The following is a 25,957-nucleotide window of genomic DNA, read 5'->3' on the forward strand; positions in this document are numbered from 1 at the left end:
GTTTGAGTCTGTGGATGAAATCCTTAAGTGTGACCATTATTCAAATGAAAGCTACTGAGCAGTACTTTTCTGTGGTGGTGTTCATTATGCTGCACAAGGTGGTTCTAACTTTTGAGTCTTTGGATGAAATCCTTGAGTGCAACCATTCAAATGAAAGCTACTGAGCAGTACTTTCCTGTGGCAATGCGTATTATGCTCTAAAGGTGGTGCTCACTATTTAGTCTGTGGATGAAATCCTAAAGTGTGACCATCCAAATGAAAGCTGCTGAGCAGTACTTTCCTGTGGTGTTGCTTATTATGTTGTACAAGGGGTTTCTCAATTTTCAGTCCCTGTTATGCTGTACAAGTGTGTTAAAGTGCAGTGGCAAGAGTCTACCTGAATTGGTGGAAAACGATTCTAATAATTTCAACTTTTGCGACTGCGAAGCGAACCCTAAAGTGCAACCATTCAAATTAAATATATGAAGTAGTACTTCTCTTCCCTTTGTTTTCAGCCGGAGTGAAGAGGTAAACTTAAGGCTGAGAAATGAGTTAAATTTTGCCTGAAAGCCGAGAATTGAGCGCAAGCTCTCTCAGTCAGACCTCCTTATAAATGAAACTATGGAGACTGTGGCCTAAGCGTTCAAAGCGTAATCATGTTAATCCAGAATAAATTCAAATTTTGAATTCAGGATTTTCCTGTATTTCATTTATGGAATCACTGAAACATAAATTGGGAATTTCAGAACGCTTATGTTTTTACTATTTTAAAATACTTCTGAAACAAAAGCCATAGTCTGGATTAACTTTTAATCCGGGCTTTGAACACTTGAACCATCAATTTTAAGTATGTAAGGTAAAGTTTTCAAGAAATAAACCTTAGGGCCAATTGATCCTTGTAGTCCTCCGTCCGCATTCCGCAGTCCGTAGTCCAATCCGCTCTTTTTTTTATATTTTTGTTGTCTCTTGGCTTGCAACTAAAGACCCAAAACAGAAAAAAAAAATCATTAATCAAATAAAGCCAAGCAATGCAGATTTTCTATAAACAAATAACGACCTTGCAATTTCAAATTAACATAGGCAATGTGAAGAATTCTGCTAGCTCTTGTTAATAGCACTGGCCAAAAGTTTCGGTCTTTTTGTTATGTGACAGAAAGACCATGACAATGTGCACAGGAATGAAATTACATGTATTAATTCTGGTGAAAGCTTCTCATAGTTGATTACATTAAAATAACTGAGGAGAAATTTGATTCTAGTCACCCTGCAAAAGAGAAGCTAATTATAATATCTCACCTTTATCATAAATTTTTATCCCGAAGCTGCGTCTCTGTTTCCAAATTGAGCCATTAATTCTGTGCGTGATATCTGTATGGAAGGAAACAAAGGAAGTGTGAATTAAATGTTTACTCCCTACCCCTACCCCCGGAAAATCACTTTTCCTCTAATTCATTTTGATTCTGTGATATGATCGAGCGAGGAGGGTGGTGTGGGAAGGGAAGGGGTGGAACGAGTTTTATTTATGTATCTCTAGAGTTCTATAATTTCTTTTCTTTTCTAAATTAAACTATAATTAAAAAGTAATATCGTAATTCAAGAATATCTGTCAACTTTCTTACACGTACACAAAATTTTTCTTAAGATAGAAATGGTTATGCCCGTAACAAAGATGACTACTCACCGGGGATCACAGGAATTCTGTCTGTTTGGAAATATGCCCCTACCAATCACAAAACTCCTCCATCTAAATAACAGGAAAATTAAAAAGAATCATTCTTTAATTTAAGGAATAATTCCTTAAGAAATCCACTCATCGTGCATACAAGTGCGCTAAATATCAGTATGGGTGTTGAACAGATTTGTGTCTGAAATCGGGAAGGGGCACAAATTAACTCATATCTCGTCGCTGAAAATTTCAAGATGACATGCATAGAGGCTTAATTACCTTGGTTACCCACCAGAAAGTTTCACTGAAAAATCTGGTATCCAAATTCAAGCACTGAGTTGTTAAACAATTCATTGAACGAAATTAATTATGCATATGTTTAAAACTGGGACGTAATAGCAAGGCATTACATACTCAGTGCTGGACACAAACATCATTCTCTAAAATCACCAACTATTAGGAATACTAAGCACTACGTACTTCACGTTTCATAACATTTTACACTCAAGTTATAACAACGTACTACGCGACAAAAATAGGGAGCGAGTGATATCGGGTAAATACCTTTCGAATCTTGAATTCGTCCACGTTGAATGTCCTGGCACGCCGTCGGATCAAGACAGGTTGAAGCTTAACGGGTATGAAGAGAAAACAGCAATGAAGGTTCGGACGATACTCCATGAAATAAAGCGCAACATGAACATCCACGTTTTGAAACATTTTGTCCGGGAAACAACTATAAGGACGGAGTTAGGTTTTACCATTGTCCGTCTTGGTTTCAAATTCCTCGTGGTGGTGGTAGGTGTGAGAAAAAGACGAATAATTTAGTAATAATCTACAATTCAAATGTATTAGCATCGATTTAGAATTGCTCAATTTTTTTCCTTTCGGGTGAAAATCTAAACTTGAGATGCATTGGCGAATGACTGAGCACAAATTAATAAATATGAAAGTATAATAACTGGGAACAGCAAGAGTAGCTCTTCGCATTTTAACAAACCTCGGATCTTCGACCGCGTTGGAATTTAGAAATATTTTTTGAGAAAAAACCCGGAGAACCAAAGAAGAGAGAATCGTCAAATTATGCCGAAACTCAAGCCGTGGATGACGGCGATTGGAGGCGTCTCAATTATCGCTCTGTTGTCCTTCTTCAATCGCTTTTAGACTTAGTTCGAACGGCGAAGGGGGGGGGGGGGGGGGGGGATACTGTTGAACCTCCGCTAATGGACATCTCTTGTAAGCGGACACTTGTTCATATTCTCAGCTACATACAAACACTACATTTCTAACCTCCTATAAGCGGACACCTCTCTTAAGCAGACACTTTGTTCTGGCCCCAAGGGTGTCCGTTTACGGGAGGCTGGACTGTACTCTAAAAACATCCATGGGATTTCGTCGGGGGTGAAACCCCCACCCTAAAACAGACCATGTTCAGCTGCATTTTGCAACCCTATCCTAGGCTAAAGACCAAAAATCCCCACCCTATCCCAGACTCGTTATTTTTCAGAAATTCGGTCACTATCATCACAGTCTAGACAAAACAAAATCTTCTACGTGTACAACAACAACAACAACAACTAAAACACGTTTTTTAAGGGTCATTTCCCGGGAAACCTAGTATAGAGTGAGAGTAAATTCTTCAGGCAATTGATTAGTTTTCTGGAAAATGATATCCTATTCTAGATCAAAACTCCTCAATTTCCATACCCTATTCGAGAGTAAACTCGCTGAAAACCATACCCTTCACAGCGGCACATACTCATAGAACTTATATATGCCCCCCCCCCCCCCCCCCGGGGTGAATTAGTCGTTATGTCCTAGACGAAGTTTCTTTTTTCGGTGGATAACGACTTTTTCTACTGGACGAAGTTACCAACTCTTTGAAAAAAAAAGGTACGCTAACCCATTGTGTACATGTGGGTGGTGCTGTGCACGCGCTGAGGACCGAAAAACTACATATAAAAACCACACTGAGGTCAGGATGAAAGTTTTGTTTATATGTTAATTTGCAGTTCAACCACTTTCCTTTATACATTCTATTCTTGAGCTCATTGGCCCTGTCAACACCAACCGTAAATAAATAGATTTCAATTATCACTTAATACAAGTAGTATATTAAGTTCTTACAAAGAATGCATTAGCTTTCACTCTTCACTGTGCTCCAATAACGGATTCAGTGTAAAATCCGAAACAAAAATAATAAACATTCTAAAAATCTTAATTATTTGATAATAGGGTAACTTGGTACACTTCTCTTGAAAATGTTGCTCTAAATATTAACAAATTAATAAAAAATAAAAACAAAGAGTACGTACTGATACTATAAAAATTGATCTATTCGTGAATCCTCACTGTCTATAGAAAAAAAATTCAACTCTCAATTAATCTCACACCCACACACTGAGTTCGCAAATAAATTTGAACAAATCCTTGCTCTTGGGGTGCATTTGGGACCAGACAATTCTAGGGATTGCCCACTCCAAAAACAGTGGCGATTCTGAATAAGTGAATGATTGTTGTAATTATATGGGCAACTTAAAGCAGTTGCGAAAAGAAAGCCCGATTGTTTTCTTTTTTTAACGGGATTCGCACCCATGAGCTCTGCGATACCGCTGTAGTGCTCTACCAATTGAGCTATCAAGCCAACTGGGAGCTGGTAATATTGTGAATTTTTAATATACCCGTAGAGATGATGAGATGAAAGTGAATATATGAAGTTCAACCATTTGAACTGCGGAAGAAAGACTGAACAAGTGAATGAACATGGCAGTTATATCCGCAACTTGAGCGGTTGTGAAAAGAAAGCCTAAAAAAATTCAGGCTTGAAGCGAGTGAAAGAATTAATAAGTGAATGATCAGTTCAAAAGTATGAATTTCATATTTTCACTTTCAGTAGAGAGTCTGGAAACGAATCCGACTCCTTGAGTGATAGTGGGATCGTTTGTGGGGCGAGAAACTTTGTACAACAGCGACAGAGATCAATCGTGAGATGAAGGTAGTTTTGAATAAGGAGGACATTCCAGGAGGTGTGTTGCAGTGCACAGCAACTCGATCGCTTTATAACATCATGTTTGTTCATTGTCTAGACTCCCCACATCTTCTGGAGCGGGTAATCCCAAGAACAACGTATTCCGCTCAGTCTCCTTCCACTGAAAATGGATGATGCTGAAAAGAACACGCCCTAAACGTTTTCGAGTTCACCAAACTTTGCTATATATGGGCAAGACAATTTATGCACTTCATATGTGAAAACGTACAAGGACGGCACACTAAGTCTGACACAAACTCTCAGAAACTAAATGTAGCGAGAACGTCCCCGGCAGGGCTCTGGGACGACAATAATCTATCCGGATGATAGGAAACGTCGGACACGTGCTCGACACGTGCAATGGACCTTGATCGATCACAATCCACAGAGTAGCGCTGTAATGTTCTTTAAACGCAAGTCTCACTTTTCTGGTTTTGGTCTTCACTGTCTTTAACCTCCACATACGTTGGTTTCGCCTTCGGCGTATAAGATCGGAATTTGGGCACCTTCTGATCGTTCACGCCTGTTGATGTCTTGGGCCTGGGACGGCGCTGCGGTAATAACGGCTCCTCACTTTCTGAAATAAATAAGGCACCGTCCTCTATCTGAAATCGAGACATAAGCGGCACCCAGGGGGAGTCCCCTTGATCAGTAGTTGAGGTATCCTCGATGGACGGTGGGGGAGGTGGAAAGTCATTTGAGTCACAACTATACCGATTCAAGTCTTTCTCCTCTTTTGAGGTTTTAGGGATCAACAGATCCGAGGCCTGCGCAAAAGGCTCTGGTTCGCTGTCCATATCAACCTGCGGGCGCCCTTCAGACTTTTTCACTGTTTTTTGTGCGTTCCCGATGGTGACGACATCGGTGGAAGAATAAGGCCGCTGCATATTTCTGGGCTCTGGTAACGACTGTTGGCGAATTGGGAGGCTTCGCGTAGATATCTCACGACTCAAGTCAACCGAAATGGACTGGGGAAGAGGTGATCGAAATGAACCAGAACTGGTACTGCTGCTTCTGCTTACGGAAGCACTGTTACTTCGCTTGACAGCCACGACAGCCTTGATTGGTCCATTTCTGTTTCGAGTTAGCACAATAGGTGCCGGACGATCCACATCTGCACCGTCTTCCCGCGTGTCAAAAAAAAGAGAGTTGTTGGACGTTTTTAATTCTTGCACCGGTTTAATTGTCTGTAAACGTTGCAGGTTTTCGCATGTGCACTCGATTCCGGGCAAAATGTTCGTATGCTTCTCCCCTTGTGCAGCTGGAGAAGCCGATTGGACCTTAAAAAACTCGTGCTCAAGATCAGAGCGATCTCTCTGATCCTCTGATTCACTGAACGTTATCAAATCGGCCCCGCACGGGGGAGGTACAGGGAGTTCGTCGTCATTGTCATCATCTCCATTATCAAAAACCGCGGGGATTTCCGGCTGAGGAGGCAGATTAATATCGTCCTCGATTGAAATAAGAACATTGTCCTTGTCAATTTTACTTTTCTTCAACCCAAAATCAGCCTCGTCATTTAATTTCTCTTCGTCCTCTTCTTCGTCGTCTTTAAACATCTCGTCCTGCTTCAATACGGCTTCCTCTCTCTCCAGCTCTGTCTCCACCGTGCCCACAGTCTCGCAGTTATTGTCTTCCTCCTCGCTCTCTGGCACCGAGGGAGGCTGCAGCACTATATCCGGGGCTTTCGATGAAGGAGACTCTGGCCGAACCTGGTCCGCTGAGCCTACGCTGCTTCTCCCAGGAGCGGTCAGTGGACTGGCTTGATCCCATGCACCTATCAATGGGGCATGATAAAAATGATTTGGGAATTAGCTCACAATACCGAATCGTCTAACAGTCTTGACGCATAGAGTTATTATAGATAATCTTCCCATTCATAAATAAAAAACCCAGATAATAATATGGGCTATCTCTTTTGTGTGTGTACAGATCATGCCACCCTGTTCTCCGTAAGATGTTGGTGCATCAAGTAACGATTTCGGCAAATACTCGCATAGTTATCCGGAGAGTAACGGAAAAGTCTCGAACAGTCTCCGATCATATCATCCATTGTCCGTGTATATCCCGAGTTTTGACTGCTTCGCGAAAAGTGTGCCACAAAACATTTGCTTTCTGGACTGGACCGGACTGGTTCCGGTTTAGATATTCAATTGCTGGTTATGGACTTGGAGAGCAGTCCAAATTGTTACGTGCACTGTAACACATTGAAGCCAGAGAAAAAAGAAAACCTGGGGTCAGAGAAAACGCGGTAAGACGGGAGACTGGGGATAGTAGAGCTTTGACGTCAATACAGGAACGCTTAGTCTCGCAGTTTCTCTATTCCTCAGTTGTTTCATTCATTCTGTGAAGGAAAGTTTTGCTTTTCTCATTTAACTTATTGCGACATCGACATGATATTTCAGTTCTTTTGTTCATTGTTCGTAGTCACGCGCTATGACGTGGACGGATGTCTGAATTTGGGCCCATCCGAAATCGGCTACCACGTGCATTTGGTAGAACACTCGACTCGCGTTGTTGTTCTACTTTTTGCTGTGCTACACCGTGGTGACGAGAGCCAACCAGCTCGAAACAGCTGTCCAAGGTTGCCGGATTCTGTTGATTCTCGGTTTGGTCTCTATCATGTCGCTGTCATGTTAAGTTTTCTACGCAGTCCGATCAGCCTTGTAGAAATTTGAGTCATTTATATTTTTGGCTGATTAGATCTTTTATAGATCCTGCGTATACCTGCAGCATTTTCGTTGTGCGGTTCGTTGCTTATTGTTTGCTTTCATTCTGAGTATTCAACAAACCCATTCATGTTTTCGTCTACGCAGGTTTCTTCCTCTGCACACGAAAAACAACCGAGGAATAGAGAAATGGTGAGACTAGCGTTCCCGTATTGACGTCACAGCTCTAGTATCCCCCAGTCTCCCGTCTTGCACGGTATTGTACCCAACAGGAAGTGAAATTTGACACTTTTATACACCTCAAACGCGGGAAAGAAAAATGACACGAATTTTGTTTTTCGATTTTCATACGAGAACATGAAGATTTGATCAAGCAAGTAAAAAAAATTAAATAGACAGCCGTACCCTTTTACAGCGGTAATAATAATTAAGAGTAATATCAACTGCTTTTCGTGTAGTTAGAAACAGAAGATGGAAAAGGAAAAGACAGCCCAGCCGCATGCATGTTCAGTCTAACCTGTTGATGTCTTGAGTAGCTGGCAGTTCATCTCTCCTGGACTAACACATCTGCTATTACTGTGACTGGAAGAAATGATTGAGGACGAGTTCAGATGAAAGCAATGGAAAATAGTGTGAACACGAAGGAAAGGAGAGAGCGAGTTGAGATGAACTACACTGGGGACTCGTATGAACACGACTACAGAGATGCGGGCGTTCACAAATGATGATGAAACATGCGAGATAGACAAGCTTTAAATGATTAAAAGGAATATCATGCTTTCTGAAAATTGACATTATTTCTTTAGTCCCTATAGTATATATACTATTTAAATTCTAACTTGGCTCCGAGGTTAAGGGGAATCACAAAAAAGAAATTAATTATACACATATGAACCTCCGTATAGCTTTTTTTTGTTTGATTCCCCTAAGCCTCACAGCTAATTACGAATTTTAACAGAATGAAATTGACCCATCCGTTTTGAAAACGTATCCGAGACGAACGGCCACTTTTTCGCTCAGAGCACTTGACCCGAAACGGATTGACCGGAACAATACACAGAGAGGCCTAGAAACTAGCCAAGAGTTCTTCTACATTCAAGTTGACCTGCGTAGCAATCGTTTCCTTTCCAAAGCGAGCACGAGAAGCAAGCAAAAGCAATAAATAATAACAATGATGATGATGATGATGATGATGATGATAAAAACTGGAGCAACGCAATTTTTTTACTTCTTTTCTCGCTTTATGCTTCCGCGCTCACGCAAAGGAAACGACCACTACATGGGCTCTACTCAAGTCTGTGTCAAACTCCAATAAAACTCAAACGAAAGCTGTTTAGTAGTGCTTCTCTGTGAGGCTGCTTGATGTCATTTGGCATTCAATCACATATTTGGAGCCGGGAAGGAGTACCAAGCAAAGGAGAGAGAACATGAATTAGGGACGTAAACAAGCACACACATACCACATGGAGCATTCCTGACCAGGATTTCGGGCGGTTAATATCCAAGCGCGGAAAAGCTGCCAATCACCAAATGTCATGGCCATGATCTGTCCCAGTTCATTCAGGTCACACGTGGAGAGCACTTTACCATTGATGTTGTTTTCTGTGATAACTGTTTGATAAGTGGAAATCTGTTTCTGGTCCAAGCCGTCCAACTCGGCGACCTGAAAAACGTGCGATCAAATGATATGATCAAGCGTGCGATTTCACTGTTCACGGGGGAGGGGATGATCTAGGTTGATTTACATTCGATTAGCAAGGCTGGGTTTCATTATAACCACATAAAGATAGCAAAAGTATTACCGTAAGCATAAGCTAGTGAGGACAGAAACGACATAAGCACAAGAGTTCGCACAGTTTCGTTCTTCTCATGTTGTGCTCACTGGGAACGAGTGAGCATGATGTCATAAAGCTTTGTGCAGCTCGTCTTCAAGATGGCAAAACAACACCAGAAGACAATTTTCTTTAACGTAGAAAAGTTAATTATTTAAGGAAAAATTTATCGAGTACTCGAGACGAAGAAATTCCCTTTCTACGGCAGACTCATGGAACTTATGAACGTACGCGCGCTATCAACCTCAACCGTCACGTCACCTTAGCAACGACTCTTGGCACCTAGTTTCAAGCCCTTGCACGCGGAGGTTTTCACCTGTGTCCATCGTTGCCTTTTTCACTGCAGTTGTGTACAACGTCGGATACAGAAGTGGAAAACCAGCAACGTAATCAACGCGAAATATTGTATACTGACCTGCTTACAAACATCCTCGATTGTCAGAGAAGCTAAGTTGGCTTGCTTATAGGTACTGGCTGTGGCGCCAACCTGAAGTCAGAAACAAAAATTAGCGACGAATCAGATTTTCATAACTGATTTCTAAGCATACTACGCTGAGGCTCTATAGAGCTTTTATTCAAACTCGTCCCCAGGGCTTTTCCATTGTATTAGCAGGAAAAAGCCCTGGGGACGAGGATGAGTTTCATTCTTCCTCATTTTCATTATAGCACAAGTGTGTGGCATTTCTGCAGTTCTCGAAATTCGGCTAAATTGCAGACACTTAACAAGCGTATCCTAGGATTCATCCTACAAGACAAAGAATCGCTATGTTCCCATCTGTTGGAGGAAGCGGGGACAAAGTCACTGTACAATAAGAAAATTCAGGAAGATACCACTGTTTCGAACAGTGGACGTGCTAGTGGGGTTTTCAGTTGAACGCCAAAAGTGATTCGTGATTGCTTTGATTTTGCTCACTACGCCCGTTAGTTGGCCAATCAGAACTAAGACCATTATCCATCGCGTGAGTTTTCCCGCGCTTTGGGATGCTCATCAGTTGCCTCGAGTCCTTATTGGTCGATTACATGTTTTTCTTTGTTGTGATTGACCAGAGCGAGCACCGTTACTTTTTTTCTTTTTGCAACACTCACTTGAACAATGCTCTACTAAATCCTGATAAATTCACTCACCCGAAGATGCATGTTTCCTTTTCCCACGCTCCCTGCGTCCGATTTATTCCCAGTCACGGAACTCGCAGCCTGCAAACATTCGACCATCTGCCTGCGTAGCGATGGATCTAAGTGCACCGTGCACGGCAGGAAACGCCGTACGTCCGCCGTGCTTAGGAGCGGGTAATGACTGGCTAGGAACGTTTCGAAATACACTGGGTCTCCATCAACAGCGCAATCCACTTCACTGATCACTGGCATGGCGGACAACGTGGCTTCGTAAAGATCTTTCAAAGAAACGCTGTCTTGCAGTCGAGTGTTGCTGTCCTCTATAAGCAGCACCAGCCAGGAGGTCTTGTACGGCCACCCATCGACTACACTCGCCCACGCAGCCAGTCGCTTCCACGAGTATTCGATACCGCGGGCGCGTAGGAGCCGGCAAGTTAATGAAATGATATTCATGAGGCGCTTAACACCCAAAGGATTCACAGTCTCGTTATCGGCCAGGACTTGAGCAAGGTCGGTGGAAAGTCGACGGCGTTCCTCGAGCTCCAGCTCTCGATCAAGCAGCTTTTGATGATCCAAACAATGCTCTTCCTCCTCCCGAGCGGGCTGGTACAACATAGAGTGATGCAACTCCAAATCAGGATGTACCCGGCTCGCCACTCCGCCATTACAGTTGTGAAAGTCACGTGCCATTCTGTGCGGCACACTGTTTTCATCGCTGTATTCTAACATTTCATCGTCCCACTCCAGCCCATCTCCAGTCAAGACGCTTGCCCGCTCGGGTGGAGCTTCCGCCCCCGATGGGGCTTCACCCCTGAGCTCCTCCAGGAGGGTGAGTACCCCTGGGGGTAACACCCCGGTGTAGTTTGTCTTAGGTTCAGGGAGGTAGAAAGGTAACTGCACAATGCTTTTGAGATAATCCGATGCGCTGATGTGTGATTCACGCAGAATACTACTGAAGCTTTGATCAATGGCTCTGATAATGACCCTCGGGTCTAACGCCATTAGGATGATAAAAGGCGCATCTGGGTCAGTGAAGAGCAAGTTCACTGAATCAAGCAGCTGCAATACTTTAGACTGCTCCGAGTTATCTAACCCATCGATAAGAATCACTACCCGTGTCTGATGTCTCGTGAATCCATCCACGCAATTCACCAAGTCCGTTAACAGCTCGACTTCTTGTTTAAGCGCGTGTATGAAGCCTTCTTCTTTGAGCCCTAGTTGCGTGGCTACAACAGAAATCCGCTTTTTCTGCGAGAAGACCAACGAGTACAAGATAGAGCACAGGGTAGGTAAGTGAACTAGCACCGCCACACCAACAATCGACGCAGATGCGATTTGGATCCCTGTTATGGCAGATCCACCGCCTGTCCCATACACCTTGAAAAACACGACAGCAATCATGCCAAGCGCGAGAATAACAAGAAAGATGGTGAACGTGGGAATGCAACAGCAGCATCGTTTCCAGCGCGCCTCGGTCATCGTCTCGTCATGTTCAGAAGGCTGGGAACGAAATACTCTATATAACCTGGTCACAAAGAATCCGAACTCTTTTTCGACAACGTCACACAGCGTTTCGATCATTCCGACCAACGAGGCGGCTTCGCTTCCGCTGCACGTTAATTTGCTGAAGTCTGTGAACAGGAAGCGAACTGGCAAGTTAGGTTTCGTTGCGCTGAGACACGGGGGAGTACAGAACACAAGCTGGCATAACAGTTTCACTGTAGCAACCGCATTGGTGACGTAACCGCCGATTCCACAGGACGGTTCGCCGCGGTTGTAGCGTCTGTCAGCTATATACGCGGTCAGGAACAGAACATAACACGCTAAAAAGATCCCAACGCCGACCGAGATTCCCGCAGCAAGGCTGACAGTGGCTGAGAGAAGAACGCCAATCACTGTACAAAAGACCAGGAGCAAAACGAATATGAAGCGAGAAAAGTGAAACATCGGCCGGAGATCTTGATGAGCGAACTCCCGCATCTCCTCTGCAATAAGACAAGAGAGGAACGACGGTCAGATCCCCCAAAATATATACAGTCGATAACAAGTACAGTAGGATGGACTGAGCGGAAGTCTAGTAAACTGCTTAACCGGAAGTCAGCTAATACAAGTATGACTATGCCTCGTTCTTTTATCCATTCGTGACCACGCGACCCATGCAACTGCAATGGACAACATTTCTACCCTCCCGAGGGACTCAGCCAATGGTTAGAGACAAGGCTAACAAGGCCGAAAAAGGTTCTTATCTCTTGTCACTAGCACGAAAATATAACTTGAACATACAGGGTAAACTCTAAACGAAACAGGGCAACTGTTTTTTAGGGAGAAATACCACACAAATGCTACAGAACGCGAGTGAAGAATGAGCCTCTCATTAATGGCATACCTTGCAGTCTTCGCAGGACAAAAGACTTGCCACTTCCCCATCGCGCATACATTCCGACAGTTAGCGGCATGGTGAGCGAAGGCTCACACAGCACGTCCGCGAGGGCACTGGTGTACACCTCGTAACCCATCACTTCCTCGCTGCACTTTTTTCCAGGAGTAAACAGGCCTGAAAACAACGTTACGACCATTGATCAGAAAGAGCACCGCCAAATTTACTGAGTCGAGAAACTAAAACGTTCGTGGTGTTAAAAGGTGGGGTGAAAATCAAGTAGGCTTTCCTTCAAGACGATACAAATTCATTGCCTGTTAACTAGAATGATGCATGTGCAATGTTACCATGTGTTTGCCTCTTTAGCTTACAGCAAAACTGAACCGACACTAAACACTGAGCCTCACCAGTTCCGAAGATTTGTGTGAGCAGGCTGTGCTTGTGCTGCCTGTCGATGTTGTACGGAGTTTCTCCGGCTTTATTGGGCCGATACAGAAGCCGAGCGTCCTTTGGATTCCGCAACAGGAGCTCACAAATGCGTCGGTATCTTCCTCGTACTGCGATGTGAACCGCTGTGTCTCCTCGCTGCCGAGAAACAAGAGAGGGTCAGGAACAACGTGCCTGTATGAATTTCCGTGTGGGTAATACGAACGGGGGTGGGGCTTTGGGATAGGGAAGGGAATTGTGCATGGAGAGGGAGAAATAGGGGATGATGAAGGGAGCTACGGTTTGGATGGGAATATTAGATAAGGTGGGTAAATAGGGGATGGGAGCTCGGGGGATATAGAGATGAGCTGAGGAGGGGAATACGGGATGGAGAGCGGGATTGGGGATAATTATTCGAATAGAAAGCACAAAAAGGGAGGATACGGAAATTCGGGAACTCGGGATGTGGAACGGAAAATACAAGACGGAGAGGGGAAGCTCCAGAAAGAAGGGGGCGAATAGGTAATAGGGAAGGTAAATTAAGGAAAAGGGGGGGGGGGGGGGGTTGGCCGAAGGATGACCAGTCTCCTACGCTAGTCGTTATTAGGGTCGTCACGCAACGCTTCGGAAGCGTGACGACCCTAATAACGGCTGCGTACGTAGGAGACTAGTGGATGACAAATTGCGACTAAAACGTCAACCATAATTTTGTCAAAACAATTTACTTCTAGAATGCAAACAATTCCTCCTCTGTTCTGTTATTTTGAATCAAGGAGCGAGGAGTAAATCACGCCAGACGAAAAAACTCGCGGGGAAAAACACTGTTCAAGCTTAAGCTAAGGGGTATTCGATCTTGAATTGCGTGATCTTGCAGTTATAGGGGCAGTATCATGGGGGATATCATGATTTTGGGAAAAAAATTCACTAAATTTAAACTTTGAACACTGCGTTAATTAATTTCTAAATCGCTAATTTAAAGATATTAATAGTGATTCTACTGAGACGAAAGGTTGAACCAAATAGTACAACCGATTTTTAGTGCGTTACGACAGCGAAAATTGAAAACGTCGGCCCGACGTTTTCAAATTTGAACCTATGTTTATCTTGGTCATTTGCAAGCAAAAATTTCCGTGGATAGTTTCTTTGTATTCCGATAGTCTTTTAATGGAATTTTGGTCATTATATCTCGGCTGCTATCAACCGAATAGCGTCTTTTCGATTTTCAATGTGTTACTAAAAATAGGGTGATACTGTCCCTTTAAGGATGACTTACTTAACCAAGTTTAGCGACTTACCCTATCGGCTACTGAAACACTGGCTCCCTTCTCTAACAACAAAGACACTATAGCTGTGTGCTTCTTCTGCGTTGCTCGAAGGAGAGGGGTCTCCCCTTCCTAAAAAAAAAAATATATGAATAACGTGCTCTCATCCTATGTACTCCATAACCTAATAACGAGTGTCAGCGCCAAAGCATTTCCGCGTGGGAAGGATTGAAAAACGATAAACACGGCTTGATCACGCTGCTTCAAATGTTCCGCTGTTACTGTTTTCCTAAATACAGTTTACTCTTTTTGTTGGGTAGGCAGTCTACTTGAAGTTTACAAATTGAACCAATTTAAGCCTGAATTTCCAGTTGGCTCTCTCGATATTTGGAAAGACCTTCCAACTCCTTTAAAAAAAAAAACTCATACAAAGAATGTTTGCTTTTCCGAAAGAAATTATACGTTATTTACTGTCAGAACAACGAATGAACTAATTTTCTTTTATGCTGACCTCGTAACATACGTTAACATTTTACAATTAATAAGTTCTTCCTTCCTTTTGCTTTTTCATTTTTTTTTTCTTTTTTGCCTGCTATCTAGAACCTAAATTAGCCAGGGGGCCGGGAGCTCACAAGATAACCAAATGGTTCATTTAGCTTCCTTGCTTGCACATTATTTTAACTAATATTAATTTAATTCTATATATCACCACTACAAGATTGTAAGAATCAACCATGTACATTGAAAAAAAGCATAAATAAAAGATATTATAAAAAAGATTATTATTATCGATCTGGATGTCGCACCGAGGTCACGTTTTTGGGTTGAACGAGAACAGGGGGGGGGGGGGGGGGAGGGGAGGGTTGCCGTTACATTGCAGACTACAGGGAAGTAGTCTTTCGACGAGATCATGGCGATGTAGTAATTTCCAGTTTTATACAAAGAGAATAAATGAAAGTTGAAACGAAATTTTTATAAGATTAAAGAAATGTGAAAGAGGATTGTTTCGAGAAACATGGGATTGCTGTCATTGCGGTAAACAAAAAAGCCGCCATGTTGGATTTCATGAGGCAGATATCTCCATACCTTGTTTGTCGTCTCAGTGTTAGCTCCAGCGTCGAGCAGTTCTTTGACAATTAAGACGTGGCCCTTTTCCACCGCGTGAAATAATGCTGTCTTCCTCTCCTAAGAAGAAGTCCATGTTACTACATCTAGCATACATGCATGTACAGATAGAAATCTTGAAAATATGCCTCATTAGGCGCACACAATATCGAAGCCAAAACACACCAATTTACCATGAAATAGAGCTGCGATATTCAACAAGCGACAGAAAAACTTGATTGAAAAGATAACGAACTTGTTCGATGTTAGTCTCTAAATTTGTTACGTACGCAATCACTGTTTTCGAACTTGTCAAACATAGGTAGTCGTCGGCCCTTGAAGACACACTGGACAGCGAGGGAAAGCATGCAAGCTATTGTGTTATCGGAGTGTTATAGAACCTCAACTCAATCTACCATCACTCAAGCGTTGTCAAAACAATTCCATATTATCATTTTTACACTGAAATAATCTTAGTTTGTCTGTTCGTATCAAGACAGACTTCTGCTTCAAGTCACGGCAAACGATACGAGACAAACTTTCGTTTTCCAAATTAAAGAAGATTTAAACAGTGAATTCAATCCGAGGTTATTTAATCTTTAACAAACTAGTATAAAGTGTAGTGAAAACCATATACATACTTGTACTTTGTACATAAGATACTCGGTAACGGAAGCACTTGAGATACTTGACATCGTAATTCAGATCCCATCAAACGTACGATAGTGTTTTAACTTAATTTGTTTTCACTCCAGACCCATGAAAACTTGGCACATAAAATGTGGTTGTCTGGTTTGAGCCTGCGGATGAAACCTGGTTTTTAATAATTTATTTCGGACCAATATCAAAATGAACCGCAAAACCTCCCGACTTCACCACCTGTAGTTTCTATCAAAACAAAATAGGATGCCCAAGAATTTCTCGCCCTCTTAATTTAAATCGTCTGATTGATGAGCAAGTAAACATAGTTTTGATCGTCTAATAAGAATGAATTCAAAACATCACGCATGGTTTCATCTTACGAGTGAATCAGTCACTTCCAAAAGTGCTTGGAAAAAACTTCCAATTGATATTGCAAAAGATGGAAAAATGAGAGTAGTACTCAGAGGTCTCTAGCTCTATTTCAATAGTCACACCACATGAAGATTTCATTGACAGACTCACACGTTAGAACCACCTTGTACAACATTATAAACAACACCACGTGAATGTAATGCCCAGTAGCTTTCAAAATGAATTGCCACACTTCAGGATTTCATCCATGGACCCCAAATTTAGAACCAGCTTGCATTGCACAGTATAATAAACAGTACCACAGCAAACTATTGCTCAGTAGCTTTCATTTGAATGGTCACACTTTAGGATTTCATCCACAGACTCAAAAGTTAGAACCACCTTGTACAGCATAATAACACTGATTACCATGGGAAAGTACTGCTCAATAGCTTTCATTTGAATGGTCACACGTTAGGATTTCATCCACAGACTCAAAAGTTATAACCACCTTGTACAGCATAATAAACAGCACCACAGGAAAGTAAGTGCTGGGTGGTCGTACTTTCGGATTTCATCCAGACCCAAAAGTTAACAGCTACGATTTGACTTCAGCGGAGAACTACGGCATTAATGATTATTGTGCCCCTGAAACAACACCTGTAATTCTGGGGAAGGCAGATCATGGCAAACCCGCTAAAATTTGCCTCCTAATACCTAAAAAGTCCGTTATCGAATCACAAATGTAAACATTGTTTGGTCACAAAGCGCACTTTGGCTCCGTCACGCGCACAAAGCTATCATACATTCTTTGTAGTAGTGGTTGGCGTGAGACTATCATGACCAAGTGCTAAGTTCTCCCAGCTGTTCTTGTTAAAGAGAACTTACGAATTTGAATATTAGCGGAGGCGTAAGATCCAATGACTTGTGATAACAGCAGTCCTTTAATTACCCTCAAAAAGGCTTCGATCAGTTAAAAACTGTTTAAAATGGGGTATAGGTTTAGTAAGTTGGCAGCGAAAACTTTAGAATTTAGTCTGGAAACAGCAAAACAAGTTTTCACTCAGTTCATTTGTATGACTTTGATACCTTATCTTACCTACATATGAACATAATATTGAACGTTTCTGACATTTTGAGCCATCAGCTTTGAAGGCAGAAAGAAATCATCTTCCCTACTTTATATCCTCCGCTCTCCAGTTCGAAGCCGCACGGAAGTCACAGAACAGACAGGAACTGTCCAACTAAACTGGGCAATAGTAGCTACACGCAATTTATCTCAAAATATTTTTGTTCTTATTATAAAGCCGTAATTGTGATCCACAGGAGATAACAGATCATTTTCCCTCTATTTTTGCGGCTATATGCCCGGCAGCCGGGCACTGTCTCAAAAAGACTTGATGCCCGGCAGTAAAATATTTTCACCAAATTTCCCCAGAAAGCCTTTCCCAAACCTCATGAAACTATTAGATGTTCATTGGTGAAAATTTTTGAATCGCTTGACATTTCTAAACGAACATCTAAAAGTTTCATGAGATTTGGGAAAGGTTTTCTGGGGAAATTTGGTGAAAATTTTTTGCCTGCCGGCTATTTAGTCTTTTTGAGACCGTGCCCGGCTGCCGGGCATGTATATAGCCACAGCGTTTGTTTTACATACGCCTATGATAAAGAAAATTGCCAGCATTACTCGGTTGACCCCACTGACAGCCACTTCTTAGCGGAAACTGAGTAAAGCTATAAAAATCGACATACAATGAAATGAATCCGGGTGGAAAGAATCGAAAACACATTAGTATTCGAAGTATTGATCAAAACAAAGAAAGTTTAAAGTTTAAAATCGCCCCCGATATTCTTGCAAATTCTCGGTTAACAAACGGCGAAAACTTGAAATCTGTTCACCGCTTGCAAATTTTTCCGATGCAAGCGAATAGCAGATATTAGGTAATTGAAAGAAAAAGAGATTTTTTATCTGTTCGTCTAAGTGAGTGGTGAAATAGGAAAAACGATAACTCAGAATTTCTCATACGAGTGAAGTAAGCTGTTGAAATGTTTAACAAGATCTCAGACTGACCTGGCGCTTTTGTTGTGTCTCAAAACGATGTTTATACGGACGAGACATCTACCAACACATTGGACTACGGAAGAATGGCTTCTGAAAGCGTTCCTCGCACAACAGTGTGGCAGTAGTTTGGAGCAAAATTAGTGAATACAACCCAAAGCATTCACTGTTACTAAACAGCATGTATGCAGCAGTTTAAGTTTATCAGTAAAACACCGTGCTATTAAACAAACACATTCTATAGAAATTGTACAATGATGCTCTTACAATCACCAGGAGGTAGAGGTGAAATGCTAAGTTTAAAATATTCATCAGTAAACATCGCAGACTGTTTCGTTCTGAGCAATGTTTTAGAGCCATAGTTTCGAGTGCAACTTAAAAGTAAATAAGAAAATTTCAGACGAACGCGAATCGAACGCCTCTTGTAAGCAAAGAACAACGAAAATTTTTAAAACTTTACTTACGCTGTCCGCAGCCTCAATATCTGCATATTTGCTAAGCAATGTTCGTACCACCTCCAAATGCCCATCTCTAGCGGCTGCAATAAGCACCGTCTCCCCTTCCTGAAATTTTAAAAAACCAATTCACCTTGGTGTTAGTTCAGAAAACTCGAAAGAAAAACTTCATTCAAATCAGTTTCGTAAAATTTTCAGAGCTTTCGCGTTCCACTTCATTTAACTCCTATTTCAAACATTTCCAATTCACGCAATTTTAAAATATATTCATTTTTTTTGTTGATTAGAAATTTTTCAAAATCAATTAAAATCAGGCACAAAGCCTGTCCGCAGTTTCCCGATCGCTGAACTGAGAAAGAGGGCATTCAAGCACCGAATGAGTACGTAACAATACACAGGTCAATCGCACACTGTGATTAGCAATGCTCTGAATGCCGTAGAACTTGCAACAGCTTTGAAATACTCACCATCAGCTAGCCAATAAACATCAACACCGAGTAATTCTCATTCAAAAACGCCTCCAAACCACTCTTAACACCAACAGAAAATTACGGAAAGAAAACAGTCTACACTCTCGTCTCGCGGTTGTTCGTGGTATGACTCAATACAATGTCACGTCAGATGCTATCAACCTTACATCACACGAGGACAAGTTTAGCAATGCATGCGTTAAATTTGACGGAAATAAAACACCTTTTTTCGATCAAAACCTATTACTTTAAATTGAGCGCTCTTAAGGCTATTCACCCTTTTGAATTTAAATTTGAAAACACGAACAGATAGCACGCGAAACAGTGACAGACAAATTTCAGCTGGCGCGCTTCTAACAAGCGTCAAACAGACGATTGATTTAATAGGTCAAAAACTTTTTCTTTTGTCTTTGCACATTTTAGGACATTTGATAATCAAGTAAATGGCTATCTCTAAAATAGGGAACGGGGAATGGAGGAATGGGGAACGGGAACGGGGAACGGGGAATCTCTAAAATAGGGAATCTCTAAAATAGGGAATCTCTAAAAGGGGGAATCTCTAAAATAGGGAATCTCTAAAAGGGGGAATCTCTAAAATAGGGAATCTCTAAAAGGGGGAATCTCTAAAATAGGGAATCTCTAAAAGGGGGAATCTCTAAAATAGGGAATCTCTTAAAGGGGGAATCTCTAAAAGGGGGAATCTCTAAAATAGGGAATCTCTAAAAGGGGGAATCTCTAAAATAGGGAATCTCCTGAAAAGGGGGAATCTCTAAAATAGGGAATCTCTTAAAGGGGGAATCTCTAAAAGGGGGAATCTCTAAAATAGGGAATCTCTAAATGGGGGAATCTCTTAAATCTCTAAAGCTTTTTTACAACCACTGTTTCGGCAGGCTTTTTTGTTGTCTGATACTGGGTAAACACCGCGCCAAATGAGCCTTGACCAATTACTTCCTGGTTCGTAATCTCGTCCCAGCTAAATTTTGGGAGCCCATCAAACGCCTCAAGCTTTTTTCTTTTACTGGCAAACGCCAATGGAAACTTGAAATTGTCATCCATGTTGACCTGAAGCCACCGACTTGAAAAAAGGTCGACCGAAGGTCGGGATGACATGTCTTATCTTAACACGTTCTTGCAGCCATTTCCCGCCATTTGGTACTACTTTAAGAATTTGTCTTTTTGGTATAAAAAAGCAGACGCTATTAAACCTTATATTCTCATAACTAGTCTTGTTAATTACGCCATGAAACGTAACCAGCCAGACACAATGAAAACATATTTAGCATTTGCAATTTGGGTGGCTTCCGGCCTACGTCAGACATGTCTTTATCCCAGGGAGATAAGCATGTCTGGTACCTGAGTGATAACATCATAGATAAGGTGAATTTTTTCCGTGACCAGTGAAACCTTTTTTTTCTTGAAAAACATTGAGGGCATTTGTTGCAACTTTCGAAAGGCATAAAAGGAAATTGGTTAGGGCTTTTTTATTAGACATCGTTGTGAGGCCATTAGGGCTGATGGATCAATCGCAACACAAACACCGTGAATTTCACAATTGGCATTTTTGAACTGATCACTAGATAAGCTTTATGCAGGCGTAAAGACGTCTGTCTAGTCCAGTTAATGATGGTCGACGCGTGTTACAGATGCCAGGCCCGGCTCCAGTTCCAGTCATTTTGAGTCTACGGCTTATTCAGAGATTCAATTGCGCTTTCATCTTTACCGTTTTGCAGTAAGATGCTGTAGAAAATTCGATTTCTCTTGCTGTATGTGGCCCTTTGGTATCGATTGGCATAAATTTTTTAGACCATCCCTACTGAAAGCGACGACAACAATTTATTTTTATCTTATATATCTAGTAATTATGCAACAACTGTCAATAATATTATTGGTTTTTGGCAAATGCTGTAAATGTCTCTTAGGAAAAACTCTACTTCTAAAACGTTCATAGATTTATTCAGTTTGTTGATAGATTCTCCCGTTTAGAGATTCCTCTTTTTTGAAATTCCCTATTTTAGAGATTCCCCCTTTTAGAGATTCCCTATTTTAGAGATTCCCCCTTTTAGAGATTCCCTATTTTAGAGATTCCCCCTTTTAGAGATTCCCTATTTTAGAGATTCCCCCTTTTAGAGATTCCCTATTTTAGAGATTCCCCCTTTTAGAGATTCCCCCTTTTAGAGATTCCATATTTTAGAGATTCCCCGTTCCCCGTTCCCCGTTCCCCGTTCCCATTCCTCCATTCCCCGTTCCCTGTTTTAGAGATAGCCTCAAGTAAATCAATAAGGGTTTCCGACCCGTCTTTTTGAGCTGGAGCCAATTTGACAACAGCGGAAGAACAAATCAAATTTTCAACGCAAACCTGAGCGGTACAGATAAGGGACAAACGCGCTTGTAAGTACATAAAACAGTGTATTATGAACATATCTTTCTGTATTCAGTATACGTACATACATATTTGTCGTTTCTCGTAGCAACATGCTGATACGACAACTTTCGATGAGATTGCCGACAATGCGAAAACCGGACCTTAAGCTGCCGAGTGATCCAGATCTGATAAACGCAAGAGGATCACTTCCCCGTTCGCAGTTTTGGCAAATCCTAGTGAAAACACACGATTTTCCAATCTTTTAAGGATCCCATCAGAAAAAAACCCAGCTCTCTGAATGTTTGTTGCATTTGGTATACACAATTTTGCCAAGCAACGCTGCAGGACAGTTTGGGTTTTAGCGCGAGACAAGAGAGAAACCGGAGTAACACTACGTACAAAAAATAGCTCCTCGTTTTTTTACGCGTAGGCCGTGACCTTCGTATGAAGGTTGTGGTTAGACAAGAGACAGGGTTATAAATGGGTGCTAGCGGGATTCCGGAGACCAGCGAACCCGGCTAGTGTTAACCCTCCCCTCCCGGAGGGGGAATACGCCTCGGAATTTTGGTGGGTTTTTTTTCAGACTTTCTGACAAAAATCGTTACATCTATGCCCTATTTCTGACCAAAACGGCTCAAAAACCATACCCGTGGGGGCCGCACATACCCATCTAGCTTATATAGGGGAGTAAACCACTCCACCCCACCCGGAGGTGTCCCCCCTCATTCAAGGGGTGGAAGTAGTAAATATATAGAATTAGCTCGTTGAGTGAAAATAACGCTAATCTCTGTAATCCTGGATGAAATGTTAGCCTGGGCCTCCGTTTGTCCTATTTTGCTTGCAGATTTCGCTATATTTTAAGTTAGAATTAGAAAGGAAACCAAATCCACATTGATGAACAAAAACAATTTTCAGCAACCATCATCTTGAGCGGTGGTTAAAATTTACCAAGACAGTTCGACAAAGTTAAATATCGTACACTGTAAAGAAACTACCTGGCCAAGGACCCCACAAAATTGATTGATTTTATTTTATTTTATTGGACAAAAAAAACTTTATGGATACCTTTTCGTTTAAAAATAGCCACCAGGAAGTAACTGTCGTGAAAGCTGCAGTTGTAATTTTGTTTATTTGTAGTATTCTGTGATTCTCGTCGGTCATTTAGGAACGAAACTCAAGCTTTGACGGTTTTCAATTAAATTTTGATTGCCACCACAGTTGCATTAGCAACAGATCATATAACGATTTTTCTTGACGTATGTCAGCAAAAGCCTAACAAGGTCGTACTTTTTTTTTTAATTCCGTGATAAAAGCGTATGTTTGAGCGGTAATATGCATGTAAAATGGTCGTAAGCTAATGGGTCGGCTTCATCACACACTGACGGCAAGAAACACGAGAACAGTGTGATCTTGATGTGAGCCATAAACAAGCTAAACAAGTCAATTCTCCAAAAACGGCCCGCTAAAAAGGCAACGACTCGCTAAAAGCAGTGGCAATACAAGGGTTCTAACAATGGTAACTACGTTACCGGTTTCTCTGAGAAATAGATATTAATCAGAAAGAAATGGAAAATCTAAATTTTTTTGCCTCGTGCAAAAGACATACAGTGCTCTACTTACTTTATCGGGTAAGTTGAAGTAAGCTCCTCTTGCAAGAAGCCGCTGTACAATATCCTCGTGGCCATGTTTAGCAGACCAGGCTAGTGCCGAGTTTCCCTCCTGTTAATCAATAGAGGAGAATCAGTGACTATCTTCAGAAACCAGTTCAAATGGAAAAGTTCTGCCCGGTTGTCGGGGACCTGTAGGCCCGAAACCTCCTCCATCAGGCAAAAATATGTTTCGTGTTTTGTATCAGATTCGCTCCTTCAATATTTCCACCATTTCTGGCCAGAATACTCGTGGCATCCACGCCCTTCTTTTGACCAGTAAACAAAGGATAACGTAAAATTCTGAATACAAGCCCCGGGCTTTAGCTCGATCACAGCTGCGCAGTCAGCCTTTCTTCATCAGTTTCTTTTTCTTAATTTTGCTGGGAACAACAACAACAACAACAACAACAACATTATTCTACCCCTACAGAGCACTACAGCAGTCCACTAGCTATTCAACAGCCTTGTTTCTTTCAAGTTGTTTTTTTGACAGTCCGTGGAATCTGGAATGCTACTATCGGAAGCATTTGATGATCTGAGATTTTTGAAGGGGGGCTTATGTTTGGGGGAGGGGGGAGGGGGCTAATTTACGGTGCACTATTTTAGACCAAAATGGCCTTGACGGCGTAAGTACTACTGTATATGATATCGCAATTGGAGAGCCCCACCGGTTTAGTCTGGAATACCAATGTTTGATGAAAAAATGACGTACCTGATCTGTGGCGTTGATACGTGGATCTCGCCCCAGAAGACAATCAACCACCTCTGTGTAGCCACCTTTGGCCGCCATAATCAGTGGCGTCCAACCACGCTGGAAAATTGAAACGTCACAGAAATAATTACATGGAGCCCAGGCTCACTCACAACATGTTTCCTCAAAGGCAAAATATAAGGATTTTTACGGGATTATATCGTGAGTTCGATAAAATCGTAAAAATGTATGAAAACAGGCATTGAAGTGTACACGACCTTATGAAATGATGTCTGTGCATTGTTTCATGCCCTATAAAGAGCATCTTACCAAGTTTGGTGTTCTGATTTGCATAAGACATCATTTCATAAGGTATGCATATGGTAGATTCACTGCCACTATACACTTTCCTTTTCTGGACGCCTGCAACTAAGATTGCCATAGCAACTATATCCATAGCAACACTTACACTGCTAGCGGTATCAACGTTAGCCTTTTTCTCCAGAAGACACCTGACAGCTCCTAAGTGGCCTTTCCTGCAGCCCCAAACCAGGGCTGTTGTTCCATACTAAAACACAAAAACAAACAATAAATACCCCGGTCAAAATTAGAGTCATGGTGTGCTACCAACCCCCTTAATCTCTGCCCTCCTCCTCTCTTTTCTTCTCGCACGTCAGATCGTATATTTCGCCACTGCCTTTTATCTTTTCAGTTACCTTGTACCAGGAGCAAAACCAGCGAGCGCACAAGTTAGCAGGCGAAAAATAAAACGCGTGCAAGCAAATGACTGTTGAGTTTGGTAACTGGTTCAAAATAACGGAGTGGCGCGATTAACTTTTTGTTTTATGACCAATCTTAACTAAACCGTAGAGACAAATGTGGAATTACTTTTGACACTCAAAATGAAAATCTCTGTAAGTACAACGAAATAAAATTCATTCCCCTTAGCTTGCGATCGCGCGACCAAGAGAATCCTTCCCATCGTACCTTGTCAGCGGCGTCAGGGTTTGCTCCAGCAACGAGTAAATGATTAACAACTTCAGTGTGACCGCGGCCTGATGCCCAAATGAGGGCAGTCATACCATGCTAAAAAATAAACAAAGAACACGTGGTCACGTCACACTATCACGTGGTGAAAAGATCGCTGTTAACCAATCACAATTCAAAGCCGTAGAGCCGACCTATGATCCTTGAATGCGCGCCAAAAAGTTGTATTGTCGTGACCCGGGAACTTATTCGAGAAGAGGATTAGCCGAGCTGTGACAAGAATAAGATGTTCTTTCGATTTATTTACTGCCACTGTCATCATCCGAATGAGACGAAAGGTTAGTACAAAACTCTGGATGGTAAATTTCGGCTAACTTGCGTAAAACATACGTCAATTCGAAAGCGTGTGGAACTCGCCAGACATTCAGCTTTTTATCGCCTCTTCCGGAATTTCACGGTTTGAAACTTCAATCCACTGATTTATACAGATTGTGATAGTAAAAATATCGTACTATTTGTTTAATTATAGCCGCCCTTGATGTACTTTTCCTCCTTCTTCTAGTATTAGCCGGGGTATCAGCCTACGAATTGGGGAAATCTTAGTAAAACTGTACGCATATTGGCACATCGGTGTCTAAACAAGAACGTACATCTCGAGCGTTGAAATGAGGAGAAGAGCTCTTTAAAACCGTGAAACCTCACATTGTTAAAGTTAGGGAAGCATAATCCAGAAATAAATCTTAGTGGCCTGAACAGTCTTGAAACTTCTTTATCCCGATTACTGGTTAAAAAAAATGATCAAAGGTAGTTCAATTCCCATGACGACAGCATTCAT

The 25,957-nt window shown here is 41.8% G+C and overlaps 1 protein-coding gene and 1 long non-coding RNA gene across 10 annotated transcripts in view; one reads left to right on the plus strand and one right to left on the minus strand.

Moving 5' to 3' along the window:
* Nucleotides 1-3,623: 3,623 nt before the first annotated feature.
* Nucleotides 3,624-25,957, minus strand: part of LOC146471753 (kinase D-interacting substrate of 220 kDa B-like) — a 46,316-nt gene continuing 23,982 nt past the window's right edge. For 7 of the 9 annotated variants that reach the window (XM_085120279.1, XM_085120276.1, XM_085120275.1 and 4 more), the window contains 14 exons: nt 25,123-25,221; nt 24,605-24,703; nt 24,157-24,255; nt 23,416-23,514; nt 18,973-19,071; nt 15,439-15,537; nt 14,386-14,484; nt 13,072-13,249; nt 12,674-12,841; nt 10,300-12,272; nt 9,590-9,661; nt 8,803-9,005; nt 7,860-7,924; nt 3,624-6,450 (listed from right to left, as the gene is read on the minus strand). In XM_085120279.1, the coding sequence (XP_084976405.1) occupies nt 5,081-6,450; nt 7,860-7,924; nt 8,803-9,005; nt 9,590-9,661; nt 10,300-12,272; nt 12,674-12,841; nt 13,072-13,249; nt 14,386-14,484; nt 15,439-15,537; nt 18,973-19,071; nt 23,416-23,514; nt 24,157-24,255; nt 24,605-24,703; nt 25,123-25,221 (4,722 nt within the window). In that variant the 3' untranslated portion in view covers nt 3,624-5,080. Of the gene's footprint in view, nt 6,451-7,859; nt 7,925-8,802; nt 9,006-9,589; nt 9,662-10,299; nt 12,273-12,673; nt 12,842-13,071; nt 13,250-14,385; nt 14,485-15,438; nt 15,538-18,520; nt 18,943-18,972; nt 19,072-19,430; nt 19,761-23,415; nt 23,515-24,156; nt 24,256-24,604; nt 24,704-25,122; nt 25,222-25,957 lie in introns of those variants that run through there. The other 2 variants (XM_085120283.1, XM_085120284.1) reach the window with 2 other exon arrangements.
* Nucleotides 25,289-25,957, plus strand: part of LOC146471754 (uncharacterized) — a 34,243-nt gene continuing 33,574 nt past the window's right edge. The window contains exon 1 of the long non-coding RNA XR_014866699.1: nt 25,289-25,460. This is a non-coding gene — a long non-coding RNA (uncharacterized LOC146471754). The remainder of the gene's footprint in view (nt 25,461-25,957) is intronic.

The sequence above is a fragment of the Pavona decussata genome, unplaced genomic scaffold, assembly GCF_977016875.1.
Source record: "Pavona decussata unplaced genomic scaffold, jaPavDecu1.1 SCAFFOLD_102, whole genome shotgun sequence".
In the NCBI taxonomy this organism is placed as follows: Eukaryota; Metazoa; Cnidaria; class Anthozoa; order Scleractinia; family Agariciidae; genus Pavona; species Pavona decussata.